The sequence below is a fragment of the Hyperolius riggenbachi genome, chromosome 2, assembly GCF_040937935.1.
Source record: "Hyperolius riggenbachi isolate aHypRig1 chromosome 2, aHypRig1.pri, whole genome shotgun sequence".
NCBI classification, from domain to species: domain Eukaryota; kingdom Metazoa; phylum Chordata; class Amphibia; order Anura; family Hyperoliidae; genus Hyperolius; species Hyperolius riggenbachi.
In genome coordinates, this window is record NC_090647.1 from 22,419,282 (window position 1) to 22,438,093 (window position 18,812).

Consider the following 18,812-nt stretch of genomic DNA (forward strand, 5'->3'; position numbering starts at 1 on the left):
ACATTTATTGCAGGATATGTATCAGCTGTAACAAAGAAATGTTTTTGTGTAAAGGTTATTATGCTGCTGCTCATCTTTTAGAGCAGAGAGGACGTTCAGAGATCAGGCCTGCTTTAATATCTATCCCTGTATGACATGGGAGGAGGCGGAAACTTGAAGGTTGCTTCCAGGTCAGCGCCATTACGGTGACAATGCCGGCATTTATGAGAGGACGCTGCGGCGGAACGGGATCGCTGATAGGATGTAAGAGACAGTGATGGGAACCCGTGGCAGGGGAGCCATTTATTACGGCATTGAGGGGTTCTTATGGTGCCTATACATGGTACAATTTTTTTCATCCAATCTTCCCATTTCTATGTAATATAAGGGAACTGCCTAAATTATCCTTTCAGTATAAATTTACCCTTATACTACATATAAATGGTAAGATAACTGGGAGGCTAACTGCCATATCCACCCCACCCCTATTCCACATTCTAGTCAGTGGGAGATTTCAGCTGACTAGTGCAGGGACCACAGGGGACACTAGACTGAAATGATGGTGCTGTGACATATGTCACAGCACCACACATAAAATGTTACTAAAGCAAGCAAACCCCCTCTCCGATCAGGGGTACTTTAAAGAGAACCCGAGGTGGGTTTCTGCAATCAATATAGTACACAGAGGCACATTCTGCATACTATCACCAGCCTCTGTGTCCTTATAGTGTGCCCCCAGCCGCCCCCCGTGCTCTGCTGCCCCCCCCCCTTATAAAAACCGACACGCTAGCGACACACAGATTGTCGCTAGCTGGCTGTTTACATTGATGCTGCCACTCTCCGCAGCTTCTCGCCGCCTGTAATAGTGTCGCTCCCCGCCTGCGTCCCTTTCCTCCCCCATAAGCTTCCTTCAATCGGCTTACAGAGGCGGGGAGGGAAGGGACACAGGCGGGGAGCCGCGCTATACAGGAGGCTGGGGAGCAGCGGTGAGTGGCAGCCTGAATGTAAACAGCCAGCTAGCAACAATCTGCGTGTCACTAGCCTGGCGGTTTTTATTAGGGGGGACAGCAGAGCCTCGGGGGGGGGGGCTGGTTTGCACACTATAAGGACACAGAGGCTGGTCATAGTATGCAGAATATGCCTCTGTGTACTATATTAATTGCAGAACCTACCTCGGGTTCTCTTTAAAGAAAAACTGAAGCAGAAAAACATTACAAAGCAGATACTTACCTGTGGATGCTATTGCGTGTTCCCGGTCCCCTCTGGGTGTTCTCGTTCCCCCGATATCCCCCAGCAAAGTCTGACTAGATTAACTGCATGCTTGTTTCAGGTGTGTGATTCAGACACTACTGCAGTCAAAGAGATCAGCAGCACTGCCAGGTAATCTGCACGGTTTAGAAGGAAATAAATATGGCAGCCTCCCTATCCCTCTTACTTCAGGTGCGCTTTAAGGTTTGTGCTTCCTAACATATGTAGTTTGGAATAAATTATTTGAACGTTTTCTGCAGCCCACATGCACCATTCTTTGTTCCTTTGTCACCTGGTTGGGTTTGCAATGCTGACTTCCTGTGCCAATGTCAGCTGTGCTGTCTCCTGTGATTGGCCAGCAATGATTCTGCTCTCTCCTGTGATTGGTTCTGTCTACATACATCAGGCAATGTCATCACTCACCTGTCTACATCCTGGAAGTTGCCAGTCCGCACCGCCTCCAGCAGTTGTTCACCTGGGGGCAGAGAATGTAGTTACACACTGTCACCAGAAAAACAGCAACACCTCACATAATATAGTCACTGAACTAATGTGACCCTTAAGTAACCTGAGGTGTGTGTGTGGGATTTAAAGTTTAAAGGGCAGGGGGTTTCCTCCTGACACTGGGACACTCTCTCCAGATCCGCTAAGGGCTTGTTCACACTACGAGCGCTTGCAGGTTTTTTTTAAGCGCTGGCGATTTCAGAAATCGCCCTAAGAGCGATTGTGCAATGATTCCCTATGACAGTGTTCACATTTGCGCGTTTTGATTTTACTAAAATTGCAAACGCGCTACATGTACCATTTTCTGAGCGCTTTGGCTCAATGGAAGGTATAGGGAAATCACAAAGCGCTTTGTATAGCCATTTCCCGAGCGCTTCTATGAATAAATACATTGTATTTATTCATTTCTGGGTGAAAGCGTTCACTTCCTGACTGACTTCAGGAAGTGGAAAAAAAACATCGCTGAGCAAATGCGCTTAAAAGTGATTTTCTAAGCGCACGGAAAACCTCTTTACAAAAAAAATTAATAAAATCGCTCAACGCTTGCGATTTATAATGTGAACATAGCCTTAGGGTTCAGACACCCTATAAGTGCTTTTCTGAGCACTTTTTGGCCATCAAAGCTTTCTGAGACCTTTTTAAAAAACACTCCCATTGACTTGCATTAAAATCGTGGTAAAATCGCACGATTTTACAGCGATCGTATTGTAAGTCAATGGGAGCGTTTTTTAAAAAGGTCTCAGAAAGCTCTGATGGCCATAAAGTGCTTATAGTGCGTCTGAGCCCTGAGGGCTGAGCAATGCTGCAGAGCACTTTTCAATCTGTTTTCATGTTTAGAAAACATTCCCGTTGACTTGCATTAAAATTGCAGCTAAATTGCCAGGATCGCGATTTTTGGAAAAATTGGTATTTTGCTGCAATCACACGACCCACCCCTTTTCAAGCAAGCTCTTTTCACCTTTAGCGATCGATTATTACCAGGGCTGTGGAGTACTGGAGTCGGTACAAAAATCGTCCGACTCCAACTCCTCAATTTATAAAACTACCGACTGACTCCAACTCCGACTCCAGGTACCCAAAATGGCTCCGACTCCGACGTCAAATACTTACCAGGGCTGTAGATTTGGTACAAAAATCATCCGAATCCCGACTCCTCAGTTTATGAAACCTCCGACTCCAGGTACTTAAAATTGCTCCGAATCCACAGCCCTGATTATTACGATCGATTTTGGCAATCAATCAATCAATGTTGTGATCAAACGGCCATGCTGCAGCATCGGTCTTTAGCAAAATTTGTTCCCAGTGATCCGATCTGCTGGGAAAAATCTATAAGTGCTTGGACAACTGAAGTCTGATTAGAGACGCACAAAGCTTCAGATTTTCCTCTGAATTGCGCGTACAGAAGCAGAGCGATCGCAACGTTCGTGTACGCAGCAGTGGAAAAGGGCTCTTACACTGGCTGCCCCTCCTCCACTAGAAATGAGCAGATAAATGGACTGTTCTGTATTTTTATGATCTAGAGGGACCAGCATTAGCAGAGACTGAACTGAATCCTTGCACGGGGCACCCTGTAATTAATCATTAGCTTTCGGAATCCAACTAGCCCCCATGCAAAGATCTGGTTCAGCATCCACTAATTCAAATCATTGTATATAACTGTGATCATGCCTCCAGCCAGAGCATTGGTGCAGAAATGTCAGAGAGTCTGGTGGTCCACCCACTCCTGTCATGTGATGTCATCAGGAGGTACCCCGACAGCATGGAACTGCAGGAAAAGGTAAATAATGTATTTTTCTATACAGCTTTTCTAGTGTGGATGTAGATCTGTAAATTTACCCCTCTTGGAGTCTCCTGCGCTGTAGCAATAGGCCAGCAGGGCGGCGGCAGCAGCGAGTAGGGAGACTCCAGGGAAGGCATTCTGCTCACTGTCTCTCTGGCGGCCTCCAGAGGCGGAGACTGGGGATAGCAAGCTGTTCTCTGCATGTGCGGATGAAAATCTGCTGATCCTGGAGCGCCCTCTGGTGTCCGTAACATAGAAGCGCTGCTGACAAGCCGTGTGAAGAGCCCATAGACTGGTGTGTCCGGATCGCCCTCTGGTGTCCGTCATATAGAAGCGCTGTTGACAAGCCGTGTGAAGAGCCCATAGACTGGTGTATCCGGAGCGCCCTCTGGTGTCCAGCAGGCGGTACTGCACGCTCAGCGCTCGGTGATTTTCCGCCTCTCCCGGCCGCCCCGCGGTCCTCGTTCTTCCGCCGCTGCTTTCCGGGTACCGGTGTGGGGCGAGCAGCCGGGGAAGGCCGAGCCCGGACACCCGGGAGCGCCACATGAGGGAATCACGTGCTACACCGGCTTCTCTAAGCGGAACGCAGCAAGATGGCGTCCATCTGTCAGATTCTCAGCGCTGCGTCTGACGTCATCACGGCGGATGTGGTCACATGACACGCTGATATGAGATGCGTGTTAAAGGGAGATTTCACATTATTACATCAACTGACTTGTTACAGTTATTCCAGCTCAGTTCAAAGGAGATTCAGAATAAAGCTCATCTGAAGATAAAACATAAAATGAAAGAGAACTTGAAGTGAGAGGGGTAAAAATTGGGGCTGACATATTTATTTCCTTTTAAACTATGCTGATTGCCTGGCTGTCCTGCTGATCCTCTGCCTGTAATACAGTGGGATGCAAAAGTTTGGGCAACCTTATTAATTGTCATGATTTTCCTGTATAAATTGTTGGTTTTTGAGATAAAAAATGTCAGTTAAATATATCAAAAGTTGTTTTTTATTGGATGAGTGCTCCTGGGATTGCTTTCTCTCTCTTGCTACTACTATATGAATTGTGCCCTAATACCGGATGTTGCACCTCCTACTGTGTATGGCTTATGACATAAATATCAGTGCTCTCGCCACAGTTTTTTCTCTTCCTGTTTTTGAGTTAAATATATCATACTAGTGACCTTAGCCTGTTTAAAAACGGGCTAGGTCTGTCACTGCGCATGCGCGCCCACCGTGCGCATGCCCGCACACGCCCGCCGCTTCTGGCCCCGCCCTCCCCTGCAAGCCTTCAGTGTCTCTGCGTCCCTGCACATGTGCAGTGCAAAACAAAGCACTGACACACGGACAAAGCAGGACGCAGGGACACTTGCAAATTATATATAGAAATAGGAGACACGCACAGTGATATTTGAGAAGTGAAATTAAGTTTATTGGATTTACAGAAAGCCTGCAATAATTGTTTAAACAAAATTAGGCAGGTGTATCAATTTGGGCACCACAAAAAATAAATTAAATCAATATTTAGTAGATCCTCCTTTTGCAGAAAATACAGCTTCTAAATGTTTCCTGTAGGTTCCAATGAGAGTCTGGATTCTGGTTGAAGGTATTTTGGACTATTCCTCTTTACAAAACATCTCTAGTTCATTCAGGTTTGATGGCTTCCGAGCATAGACAGCTCTCTTTAACTCACACCACAGATTTTCAATTATACAGTATTTAGGCCTGGGGACTGAGATAGCCATTACAGAACGTTGTACTTGTTCCTCTGCATGAATGCCTTAGTGGATTTTGAGCAGTGTTTAGGGTTGTTGTCTTGTTGAAAGATCCAGCCCCAGCACAGCTTCAGCTTTGTCACTAATTCCTGGACATTGGTCTCCAGAATCTGCTGATAGGGTCTAAAATCTGTACAATTTATTCACAACGCCAGGAATTATTTGTTGAATGGGGGGCAGAGCAGCACAACGGAAATGGGCCCATTCAAACCAATGATCGCTAGTCAGTGTTGGACAATATATATATATATATATATATATATATATATAAAAATATATATATATATATAAAGTTTTTTTTTTGGGGGGGGGGGCGTTTGGTGACAGCAGGCCTAGGGCACTGGAAAGTACAAATCCGGCCCTGAGCGGAATCCATGCATCCCTCAACTTTGACAAGATTCCCAGTCCCTGCACTTGCCACACAGCCCCACAGCATGATGGAAGAACCACTGTATTTTACTGTAGGTAGCAGATGTTTTTCTTGGAATGCTGTGTTCTTTTTCCTCCATGCATAACGCCCCTTGTTATACCCAAATAACTCAATTTTATTTTCAGCAGTCCACAGCACCTTATTCCAAAGTGAAGCTGGCTTGTCCAAATGTGCTTTAGCATACCTCAAGCGGCTCTAATTGTGCTGTGGGCAGAGAAACGGATTCCTCTGCATCACTCTTGCATACAGCATCTCCTTGTGTAAAGTGCGCCGAATGGTTGATCGATGCACAGTGACTCCATCTGCAGCAAGATGATGTTGTAGGTCTTTGGTGCTGGTCTGTGGGTTGACTCTGACTGTTCTCATCATTCGTCGCTGGTGTGGTCAGGGGATGTCACACGGAATGGGTGGGGCTGCTGTACATGGATGATACACATGGAAGAAGTCGCAGCACATGGAATGGGAGGGGGCTGCTGTGCATCAATGTTACACATGGAAGAGGGGGCTGCTGTACATGGATGATACACATAGAAGAGGGGGATGCACATGGAATGGGAGGGGATGCTACACATGGGAGAGGGGGCGGCACATGGAATGGGAGGGGCTGCTGTACATGGATGATACACATGGAAGAGGGGGCTGCACATGGAATGGGAGGGGGCTGCTGTACATGGATGATACACATGGAAGAAGTCGCAGCACATGGAATGGGAGGGGGCTGCTGTGCATGGATGTTACACATGGAAGAGGGGGCTGCTGTACATGGATGTTACATATGGCGTAGGTGGAGTTCACATGGAATGGGGAGTTGCTAAACATTGATGCACATGGGAGGGGCCACTGTACATGGATGATACACATGGGAGAGGGGGCTGCACATGGAAGAGGGGACTGCTGTACATGGATGATACACATGGAAGAGGGGGCTGCACATGGAATGGGAGGGGATGCTACACATGGGAGAGGGGGCGGCACATGGAATGGGAGGGGCTGCTGTACATGGATGATACACATGGAAGAGGGGGCTGCACATGGAATGGGAGGGGGCTGCTGTACATGGATGATACACATGGAAGAAGTCGCAGCACATGGAATGGGAGGGGGCTGCTGTGCATGGATGTTACACATGGAAGAGGGGGCTGCTGTACATGGATGTTACATATGGCGTAGGTGGAGTTCACATGGAATGGGGAGTTGCTAAACATTGATGCACATGGGTGGGGCCACTGTACATGGATGATACACATGGGAGAGGGGGCTGCACATGGAAGAGGGGACTGCTGTACATGGATGATACACATGGAAGAGGGGGCTGCACATGGAATGGGAGGGGCCACTGTGTATGGATGATACACATGGAAGATGGGCTGCACATGGAATGGGAGGGGCTGCTGTACATGGATGATACACATGGAAGAGGGAGCTGCACATGGAATGGGAGGGGCTGCTGTACATGGATGATACACATGGAAGAGGGAGCTTCACATGGGATAGGAGGGGGGCTGCTGTACATGGATGTTACACATGGGAGAGGGGGCTGCACATGGAAGAGGGGACTGCTGTACATGAATGATTCACATGGGAGAGGGGGCTGCACATGGAATGGGAGGGGCCACTGTGTATGGATGATACACATGGAAGAGGGGGCGGCACATGGAATGGGAGGAGCTGCTGTACATGGATGTTACACATGGAAGAGGGGGCTGCACATGGAATGGGAGGGGCTGTGGCACATGGAAGGGTAGCCACCAGAAAGTTGGCCTAGGGGCAGAAAAAAAAAGTATAAATCTGACCTTGATGATGGGATTACTGTTACAGGGGCAGATTGGGCCGGGGAAGGGAGGTATCTGCCGCTTGGGGCTGTACCTTTCCTGTACACACTGGGCCACCTGTTATTGGTGTTTATGGTGGGGGGCTGCTGCTGTTACTCCAGTTAGGAAGGCTGAATAATGCCACCTAGTGCTGATGGAAGGTATGGCTGTAGCACCCGACTGTATGCTCTCATCATTTATGGAAAAATGGCATCCAAAATGTAATTGCGTCTACAGTGCTGGGCTTCGGGTGCCATTTTCCCATAGCCCTGTCAGCAGAGTTTTGCAACCGGACTTGCTGCACTGAAGATGATCGGGGGGGGGGGGGGGGGGGGGCTACGCTGGAGGCCTAAAGAGGAGTCTCCTGCCAGGTGAATAATTTTTTTCTCTTTACAGGTGCACCGCCAGCACCAAGGCAAATAGGGGGCACTAAGAGGAACCCTGCCTAATGTATTTTTTAAGGGGGAAAAATTGTGTGTATTTTGGTAAACGCTGCCACATTATGTGTATTTTCTGGTGAAACGCTGACGCATTATGTGTATTTTTTGGTGAAACGCTGACGCATTATGTGTATTTTCTGATGGAACACTGACGCATTATGTGTATTTTCTGATGGAACACTGACGCATTATGTGTATTTTCTGATGGAACACTGACGGATTATGTGTATTTTCTGATGGAACACTGACGCATTATGTGTATTTTCTGATGGAACACTGACGGATTATGTGTATTTTCTGATGGAACACTGACGCATTATGTGTATTTTCTGATGGAACACTGACGGATTATGTGTATTTTCTGATGGAACACTGACGCATTATGTGTATTTTCTGATGGAACACTGACGCATTATGTGTATTTTCTGATGGAACACTGACGCATTATGTGTATTTTCTGATGGAACACTGACGGATTATGTGTATTTTCTGATGGAACACTGACGCATTATGTGTATTTTCTGATGGAACACTGACGGATTATGTGTATTTTCTGATGGAACACTGACAGATTATGTGCTCTGCTGTCAGAGGGGTCTGCCTGCTGTCTCTGGGCTTTGTTGCCACAGAAGTCTGGCTGCTGCCGTTTGCTGTTTGTTGGTGGGGGGGAAATGTTATCTAATTACCTTTAGGGTCAATTTGCCTGCATTTTGGGAGAAAACTTGGGCTCACTTACTGCGATTACCGCTAGCGTTTTGCGGGAGTGATCTTTCTGCGATTAACGAGGAAAAATCACTGGACACTGTAGCGTTTTGGGAGCGATTGCGATTAGCGGTTCTACACATGCTAATCGCGATTGTTTAGGAAATGCGCCAAAATGCTGCATGTAACGCATTTGCGGTTAAAGTGGATCCGAGATGAACTTTTACTCCTTGCATAATTGTGTTCCTTACATATAGTTTATAGGGCATTCCTCAAGCCAAATACTTTGTTTTAATACCCTAATTTCCTATAAACTAAACAAGCCACACCCACAGCTTCTCCAGAGTGCCTTGGCGCTTGCAAGGGATTGTGGGATTTCAGTCTGGGCAGGTGAAAAAGGTGTTACTAGCTATAGATTTCAGAGGCAGAGTTTTCACAATCTGAGAGCTGCAGTGCAGATACAGATCAGTTGCCTGTGTAATGGAGGAGATAAGAGTGGAGTTTTCACAGAATATGCAGATTAGCATGCCTAGATACAGATAAGCTTGCCTGTGTGTGTAATTGTGTAATAGTGACAAGCAGAAAACATGTCTGCTCCCATTGTATCACAGGAAAAAATATTAATATACTGTTGAAGCTGTTTGAAGATAGATTTGCTGTGTAAACTATCTAAACTTTAGATAAGATATATAGACAAGTCACTTGTTATATTTAGTTTTTCATCTCGGATCCGCTTTAACCACTTGCCGACCAGGGGAATTTTCACTGATCGGTGCTGCGTGGGCTCTGCAGCCCGCAGCACCAATCAGCTGTGCAGCAGGGCGATCAGACTACCCCCCCTTTTTTCCCCACTAGGGGGATGTCCTGCTGGGGGGGTCTGATCGCCGCCGGCCATTAGTGGGTAGCGAGTGGGGCTCCTCAAAGCCCCCCTCCGCAGCGTTTTGTGCGCTCCCTCCCTCCCCTTACCTCCCTCTCCCTTCCTGGGCTGCGCAGGACGGATATCCGTCCTGCGCATTGTGTGATAGGCTTCAGCCTATCATATGCCGGCGATCCCCGGCCAATCAGAGGCCGGAGATTGCCGATCTGCCTTACGGCGCTGCTGCGCAGCAGCGCCGTATCATGTAAACAGCGGGGATTTCTTCCCCGCCTGTTTACATTTTGCCGGCGAGCCGCTATCGGCGGCTCTCCGGCTGTTCACGGAGACACCCTCCGTGAACTGACATGGAAAGGCCGCTCGATCGAGCGGCCGTTTCCATGGTAACCCGCAGACGACCAGTTTACGCCAATCGGCGTTAGCTGGTCGTCAAGAGGTTAAAGCTAACCGCAAAACGCCAGTGAGAACACTGCCATAGGCTAACATGGGCTAGCGGTTTTTAAAAACCGCTATTGGTTTGCGGTGAGTGGGAATCGCGCGATTCCCGCTCAAGTGTAAACGAGCCCTGAAGTTACGGCAATGTAGAACAATAGATTTATAGGGCATTCTATTGTGTTTTTTTAGCACACCTCCCTCCCCTGCCCTACTGTAAAGTTGCTTATTTTATAACCAATTTGGTTAGAAACTAATCCAGCACCAGTGTTCTCCCCAGACATTTTCTCCAGCCGGGCGGCATGAAAAAGTAGCCGGGTGAGGCAAGATCAGAGAATACAGGGCTGGCGCTTTTCTGCACAACTCTGTTTACAGCAGAGGAGGAAGTGAGCCGATGACAGCCGGGTGCTCACCCAAACTAGCCGGGTGGAACACCCAGCTAAAAGAGCCTGGGGAGAACACTGAGCACACAGTTGTGACTAGTGATGGGTCGTTCGCGAACGAGCCGGCTCTAAGAGCCGGCTCTTTGAAGTGAATCAGAGGAGCCGATGCTCACTCTGAGAAGAGCCGATGCCTCAGCCGCCCCTTTTAGCTCTGCTTTGCTCCATAATAAAGGGCGCTGAGGCATTCTGGGAGATGTAGTCCTCCTCTTGCAGCTTGTAGGAGTGTTTGGGGCGGAGCAGAGCAGTAGCAGGAGGGATTGCCTCAGTCAGAGAAGTAGTCTGGAGTTGGCATGGAGACGGGGGCGGGGCTTTTAATCCGATTCTGAGTGGTGTCCAGTGATATTTAATTAAGAGCCGATTCAGAGCCGTAAGAGCCGGCTCTTTAATGGGAGCCGATTCAGAAGAGCCGATTCTCTGAGAAGAGCCGGAATTACCATCACTAGTTGTGACAAACTATTTCTGAATTAAATTTAATTTTCCTCATTTTGAATCCAATGTTTCATATTTTAATTGACAGGATATGATGTTCTGACTATGAACTGACTCCTTTGTTAAAATTGGTCGTAATAAATAATTTCAAATCTTATGACATTGTAGTATCTCACATAAGCACTAGGGGGCACCATCAGGCCTTTGCAGTAAAAGTTTTCTCAGTGTGAATTGACAGCGCTAAGGATAACTGTAGTAAGAGGTATATGGAGGCTGTCATACTTATTTCCTGTTACTTTTAGCCATAGCCCCTGAACAAGCATGCAGCAGATCAGGTGCTTGACATTTTTGTCAGATCTGCCAGGCAGGGCTGCCAGGCAGGGCTGCCAGGCAACTGGTATTGCTTAACAGTTAAGCAATACCAGTTGCCTGGCAGCCCTGCTGACCTATATGGCTGCAGTGGTGTCTGAATCACACCAGAAACAAGCATGCAGCTAATCTTGTCAGATCTGACAAAAATGTCAGAAACACCTGATCTGCTGCATGCTTGTTCAGGGGCTATGGCTAAAATTATTAGAGGCAGAGGATCAGCAGGACAGCCAGGAAACTGGTATTGCCTATTGCATGCGCAGGAATCTATTGCGGACGGGAATGCGTGCTAAATGCGTGTCGAGGGCCGTGCAGGCGCAGTGGCCCGCCGACTCCTGGTCGGTGAAGAACGAAACGTAGCCACGGCGGGAGAACGCAGGATCCCAGTGGACCGGACCTGGACATGACGGTTGCGGAGGGCTGGTCGAAACCTCAGGTAAGTAAATCTTATTGGTTTATGGACGCTATAAAAGGGTGAGGTGGCGACCCTGAGCTAGGAGCGTGGACGGGCCGCTCATGCGCAGTCGGCCGAGGTCACCAGGATAATGAGGACGATCACGGAAAGGACTTGGAGGACTCCGAGGGACCTCGCGGGCTATGGGGGGCTGGAGGAAGCCCCAGGTAAACGCTGAATTTCATTTTAAAGCTCTACTCAGGGTCCCTTGAAGTGAAGCGAGGTCAAAGAAGGTGGTAGGCGAACCCATTGACCCCCGTTAGGCCCCAAGCACCCGCCTAGGTTGTCTGGTGGGTGATCCTGCTCTGGCGCTGGCCCTGTTATTTCAGATTCCGCACATTCTCTGTACATGTATTCCCTACACATACGTGTATTTACCTTCAGCCGATAGCATTTCAGTCTGCAAACACTGCGAGGATATACTCTGCCTGGTGACAATAGCGGGTGACTCAGGAGCATTGTACTGCAGCTGCAGGGGTGACTCACTCCTCTCGCTGCACAGAGCGCGTCTCTGAGCCATTATCATGCAGATCCTCGGAGAATGACTCTCGCTAGAATAGTGCGGGGAGATCAGCGCTGACAGAGAGAGGATAATATGTACCATAATATCGCAGGTCGGGATGATTCCACAATATACGTTATATTTTACTGGCTATTTATAGCCTGCAGAAGGATGTATGTGAGAATAGGGGCGGGGCACCTGCTCCTCCCGATCCTGACATCTTTTATTCTGCGCCGAAGACGAGAGGAGAGAAATTACATCCCTCGATTATTCCATTGTGTTTTTTTTCTTTATTTAAAAGAAAAATCCTATTTTTAAAAAGGAACTGTAACCAAGAATTGAACTTCATCCCAATCTGTAGCTGATACCCCCTTTCCCATGAGAAATACTTACCCTTTCTCCAATAGATCATCGGGTAGTCTGTATGGCTGATATTGTGTTGAAACCCCTCCCACAGTGTGATGTCATGACCTTGGTCCTGACAGTTTCCTGTCTGTGAACCTCATTGCATTGTGGGAAATAACGGCTTTTTTCAACTGCGAAGCAAGCAGCATCTCCCTCTGTGCGTAGAACTCTCAGTAACAAACATTCCGTACAGATCACCTGACAGAACTAATGATGTCACCACCAGTGATACATGTCAGAATGTAAATCAGGGAGCGGAGAGATTTTCCAATGAACAGACACTGACTAATAAATCTATAAATGAATATTCTAAAAAAATAAGCAAATGTATTCATTACATTATTTTCACTACAGTTCCTCGTTAAAGGGAACCAGAGACAAAGCACACTTGTGTATTTTACCATATATATCAGTAAGAACATTAGAGAAAACACCTACCCTGCTCTCTGTTTCATCCTCACTGCTAAAAGTGTCTGTTATCAGCTGTGATAAGAATCCCGGAGTGAGCATTGAGTCTGGCTTTGCTATAATGACTCAGCTATAATGATTCCTGAGCAGAGCCAGTAGGGGGCAGGCTTGGGTTTGAAAAGACACCAAAGAACACAGTCTCAGCTATAATCATTCTGTAGCAAAGCCAGACTGGCTCAGTCGGGGATTCTTATCAGAGGTGATAACAGGCAGATTAAACAGAGAACAATGAAACAAAGAGCAGATTAGGTGTTTACTGTCATGTTCCCACTGATTTATAAGGTAAAATACAAGAGGGTGCTTCGTCTCTGGTTCTCTTTAAAGGAAAAGTTTGTCGATAAGACTGTAAAGTGAACCTGAAAAACAAAGTTAGATACTCACCTACAGTAGGGATGCTCAAATTCGGCTTCGGGAGATATCCGGATTTTTGCTATCCGGATATCTCCCAGTAATGCTGTGCGGGCTGAGCGGGGGGGTCAAGCTTACCTGTCTGACGTCTTCTTCGGTCGTCCCTCGGCGCCTCCCACGATGCGCTCCATGCGCGTCACGTGATTACAAACACCTCCTCCTTCAACCCGGAAGGAGGAAGTGTTTGTAATCAGGTGACCGCCGCGTGGAGCGCATCGTGGGAGGCGCCGAGGGACGACCGAAGAAGACGTCAGACAGGTAAGCTTGACCCCCCCGCTCAGCCCGCACAGCATTACTGGGAGATATCCGGATAGCAAAAATCCGGATATCTCCCGAAGCCGAATTTGAGCATCCCTGACCTACAGTAGAGGCCCGCACGGGTCTAATTTTTAAGACCCGCACCCGACCTGCACCTGCAGCCCTGCTACTCGCACCCAACCCGCAACCGACTTTCTGGTGAATCTGGTACTCACACCCAACCCGCAGCCCAGCTACCCGCAGCCCAGCTACCCGCACCCGACCCGCAGCCGCAGCCCCGCAACCAACTTTCTGGTGATTCTGGTACTCACACCCAACTCGCAGCCCAGCTACCCGCACCCATAATGCGATGGGTGTGATCCCACTTGAGGGATGTATTTTTTTTTTAAAATCCCCCATAGCATTACATTAGCAAGAGTTTCCAAATCGCCAGCGCTTAGAAATGTGCTGCTAGTGGGTTCCAGGCCGTAGACCTGTTGAAGTTTAGCCTTGCACGGGCTTTGGCTCAGCAGGCATCTATAGGTGGTAGTGTCAGAGTGGGGCGGGGCTCACAGACAGGTGGTCTCAGGACTGGCAGGTGGGGTCTGCATGGGGCGAGATGCAGCAGCTGTGTAACACGAGGTCCCTCCTTTGGCAAACAAGCAGAGAGCATGATGGGAAGTGAGAGCAGAGGAGGCAGTGCACAGTATTGTGTCCCTGACTGTGTACACAGCCTGCCTGACACACCCACCCATCTACAATCATCACAAGCCGCCACAAGAGCTTGCACTCACATATATTACCTACCTGTAACAAAGACAAACAAAAGACCAATACTGCTCCTCAGTCAGGCACATCGATTATTTCAGACATTTATTACTTAAAGAGGAACTCCAGTAAAAATAATGTGATAAAAAAGTGCTTCATTTTTACAATAATTATGTATAAATTATTTAGTCAGTGTTTGCCCATTGGAAAATCGTATAAATCCCTGATTTACATTGAGATATTTATCACATGGTGACATTTTTACTGCTGGCAGGTGATGTCAGTGGAAGGAGATGCTGCTTGCTTTTTCCGCAATTGGAAACAGCTGTTATTTCCCACCATGCAACAAGGCTCCCACAGTGTGATGTCAGAACCATGGTCCTGACATCACACTGTGGGAGGGGGTTCACCACAATTGTCAGCCATACAGGGCCCCTGATGATCCGTTTGTGAAAAGGAAAAGATTTCTCATGGGAAAGGGGATATCAGCTACTGATTGGGATGAAGTTCAATTCTTGGCTACGATTTCTCTTTAAAGGAATACTTAAGGCAAAAAAAAAAAAATGATATTTACTCACCCGGGGCATCCCTCAGCCCCCTGAAGCTGGATGGTGCCCTCGCAGCCCCGCTCCGATTGTCCTGTCCCCGCCGGCGGCTACTTCCAGGTTTGGCGACAGCCGCCGGCTGATTTTCCGCGTTCCCAGCCGCTATATCACCCTCTATGCTGCTAGCGTGTATATATATATACGCTATAGCAGCATAGAGGGTGTCCTAGCGGCTGGGAACGCGGAAAATCAGCCGCGTTTCCAGCCTGTTGGCGGCTGTCACCGAACCCGGAAGTAGCCGCCGGCGGGGACAGGACGATCGGAGCGGGGCTGCGAGGGCACCATCCAGCTTCAGGGGGCTGAGGGATGCCGCGGGTGAGTAAATATCTTTTTTTTTTTTTTTTTTTGCCTTAAAGGGGTTCTGTGGGGGTTGTGGAAGAGAAAAACTGACACTTACCTGGGGCTTCTATCAGCCCCGTGCAGCGGTAATGTCCCACGACGTCCTGCTCCCATCCGCCGTTCCCCGCAGCCGGCACCGGGCTATTATTCGTCTGACATACAGACGAATAATGCGCGTTGCCGTGCCTCCGCTCGCGTCATCTGAGGCTTACTACGCAGGCGCAGTACAACGGAGCCTTGTACTGCGCTTGCGCAGTAAGCTTCCGATGACGCAGGCGGAAGTGAGCGGGTGCGCGGCCACTGTAGTGCAGCCGCAGTTGGATCCCATGCCGCTTAGACCGGGGCCGGCGGCGGAGAACGGCAGATGGGAGGAGGACGGCGTGGGACATTACCGCTGCACGGGGCTGATAGAAGCCAAAGGTAAGTGTCCGTTTTTCTCTTCCACAACCCCCACAGAACCTCTTTAAGTATTCCTTTAAGGCAGCCATACATCAGCCGACTTGATTATTATATGCAGGCAGAGCCGGGACAAGGTCCTCCAGGACCCAAGACTGAGACACCAAGACCGGCCCCCATCCCTCCCACCCCAGCTGTCACACACTGATTGCTATTAGACTAAGGCCCCGTTTACACTTGATCAGTTGGTGTGCGTTAGTGCGCGTTGGTACGCGTTTTTTCCATAACAGTGCATTGGGAAGAAGATTTCAGTTAAAATGCGTTAAGTGTAAAAGGTGCCATAGGAAAACAGGGGCATTTCTTTGAAAATCAGTTTTCTTTCAGTTATAATTGAGAGCAACTGATTAAGTGTAAGGCCTCTTTCACAGTGCGATGTTAAAGTCGCACATTAGAAAATGTTTTAACGTGGACTAACGCAAAGCAATGCAAAGTCTGTGCGACATTCACAGTGCACATGTTGCGTTTATGTGTGACGTGTAGCAATATTTAGAAAGTGCTGCCTGCTGTGCGTTATACACGTTGTCAGCTGCGTTGGACTGTTTGCACATGCTCAGTAATGACTTGGAAGCATACTTTTCATTGCTTGTATGCCTACTGTATGCGACGATAACAGGTATTAAGTTGCATTACAAGATTTTAGGGACGTTGCGTTGTAAGCTTGCGGTGCGTCTTTAACGTCGCATCAAACCGCAACGTCCCAGTGTGAAAGAGACCTAAAAGGGGCCTACGAGGTGCTGCAGGGCCCCCAACACCTTAATCCAAGGATCCCCAAACCTTTTCGGTCAAGGGCCGGGGCAACATACTTCAGACTGCTGGGGGGCCGGAACATACATAAAATGATGCTGAAAAACATTACATTGAATCTAGGTATTGATTCCCCCAATCATGCCTGGGGGAGAACTCCCAGCAGCAGCCATTCAGTCATGCGACGCCTGAAGAACGTCTTTGTGCACCAGACAGTGTAGCATACCCATGTGACAACTTGCCGTCCGGTTGGACAGCAGTGTCACCTGATGCAGAATTGGATTGGAAGCGAGCTAATGTCTGCTCACTGTAATATGTGGATGGGTGGGGCCAGCACTGCTATTCTATATGTGGGCCACTGATATTTAATGGTGCAGTGGGCCACATCTGTAAGTTATACATTTTGTTTGGGGGCCAGTGAAAAAGCCTCGAAGGGGGGGGGGGGGGGGGGGCGCGTTCGACCCGCAGGCTGTAGTGTGAGGACCAATGCCTTAATCTCTAGTTATCTGGCTTGCAGTCACTGCCATGTATCCCCTTTTCTCAGTGGCGTAGCTAAGTAGCTGTGGGCCCCGATGCAAGTTTTACATGAGGCCCCCCAAGCACTTTATACATAACAATTGATACGGCGCACCAAAACCTGCCAATGGCAACTACAGTGCAAGAAGGGGTTAAGGAACTGTTTGTTAGTGATCACTATTATTCAATGTATCTATAGATGTTATTATTATGAGCACATGACCAATAGAGAGCTAATACTGTAGTTGAGGAAGGGCCCCGATGCAGTTGCAACCTCTGCAACCCCTATTGCTACGCCCCTGCCTTTTCTTATTTCTCTCTGCTTTAAACACAATAGGGGAATGATAGCTGAGTGAGTTGTGCGCCCCCCTCCTACACTGCGCCCTGACACTGGAGCCTCTCTCGCCTCTGCCTTGGCCCTGCACCCCCTCCTACACTGCGCCCTGAGGCTGGAGCCTCTCTCACCTCTGCCTCGGCCCGGCCCTGTATTCAGGCGGTAACAGATGAAAACTGGTGCCACCAAGAGCATGCCCAGTCGACAATGCGACCAATTTCAGGCCGAAATCCGTGGCATAAATCAGTCGGACATGCTGCAAGATGTAGGGCTGGCTTTCCCGTTGGTCAGGTACGAAACCGGCGACACTGCACCCCCAATGTGTAATGAGCCGCACAGTGCTTTATACATTACCTATCCGTGGGGGGCACATTACACATTAGGGGGACAGCGTTGGGCCGTCAAGGTGGCAGAATGCGGCTTCAAAAGGCCAATTCCAGATCAATGTCAGCCTGAAATTGATTGGTAATCAGCCTGTGGTGTATGGGCAGCAGACAGATCTCTCTCTAATTAGATTCAATCAGAGATTTGTCTCTTGGTCGGATCTGCCCATCATCTCTAGATGTATGGCTACCTTAAAGGGATACTGTAGGGGGGTCGGGGGAAAATGAGCTGAACTTACCCGGGGCTTCTAATGGTCCCCCGCAGACATCCTGTGTCCGCGCAGCCACTCACCGATGCTCCGGGCCCCGCCTTCGGTTCACTTCTGGAATTTCAGACTTTAAAGTCAGAAAACCACTGCGCCTGCGTTGCCGTGTCCTCGATCCCGCTGATGTCATCAAGAGCGCACAGTGCAGGCCCAGTATGGTCTGTGTCTGCGCAGTACACTCCTGATGACATCAGCGGGATCGAGGACACGGCAACGCAGGCGCAGTGGTTTTCTGACTTTAAAGTCATAAATTCCAGAAGTGAACTGGAGGAGGGGCCGGAGCATCGGTGAGTGGCTGCGCCAACACAGGATGTCTGCGGGGGACCATTAGAAGCCCCGGGTAAGTTCAGCTCATTTTCCCCCGACCCCCCTACAGTATCCCTTTAAGAGACCTCCTTATAAAATGACAATTCACACTCAGTCTCAGCCGCTCACAGAGGCAACTCCAGATATGTACACAAATAAACTGGATATTTCATTTTTATTCCTCTGCGATTTATGTTTTTAATTAGTAGTTAACTTTACACGTAATATGAAAGAAAAATGAGAAAAAAGTTAATAACAGCATAAAAAGTATACCAGTATATAAACACATGACGAAGCGATAAATAATGTGTGGTTCGTGAGAGCAGAACTGGTGCAGCTGGGCTGGCGGGAGGAGTCAGGGTGACGAGGCGATGACAGATAACAAGTAGCATGTGGCTTGTGGGAGCAGAAGA

General features: G+C 48.5%; 1 protein-coding gene across 1 annotated transcript in view; it reads right to left on the minus strand.

Moving 5' to 3' along the window:
* CLPB (ClpB family mitochondrial disaggregase) overlaps positions 1-4,149 on the minus strand; it is a 178,032-nt gene extending 173,883 nt beyond the window's left edge. The window contains exons 1-2 of the mRNA XM_068266561.1: positions 3,568-4,149; positions 1,651-1,702 (exon numbers count right to left, since the gene is read on the minus strand). Of these exons, the coding sequence (XP_068122662.1) occupies positions 1,651-1,702; positions 3,568-4,057 (542 nt within the window). The 5' untranslated portion in view covers positions 4,058-4,149. The remainder of the gene's footprint in view (positions 1-1,650; positions 1,703-3,567) is intronic.
* Positions 4,150-18,812: the final 14,663 nt, after the last annotated feature.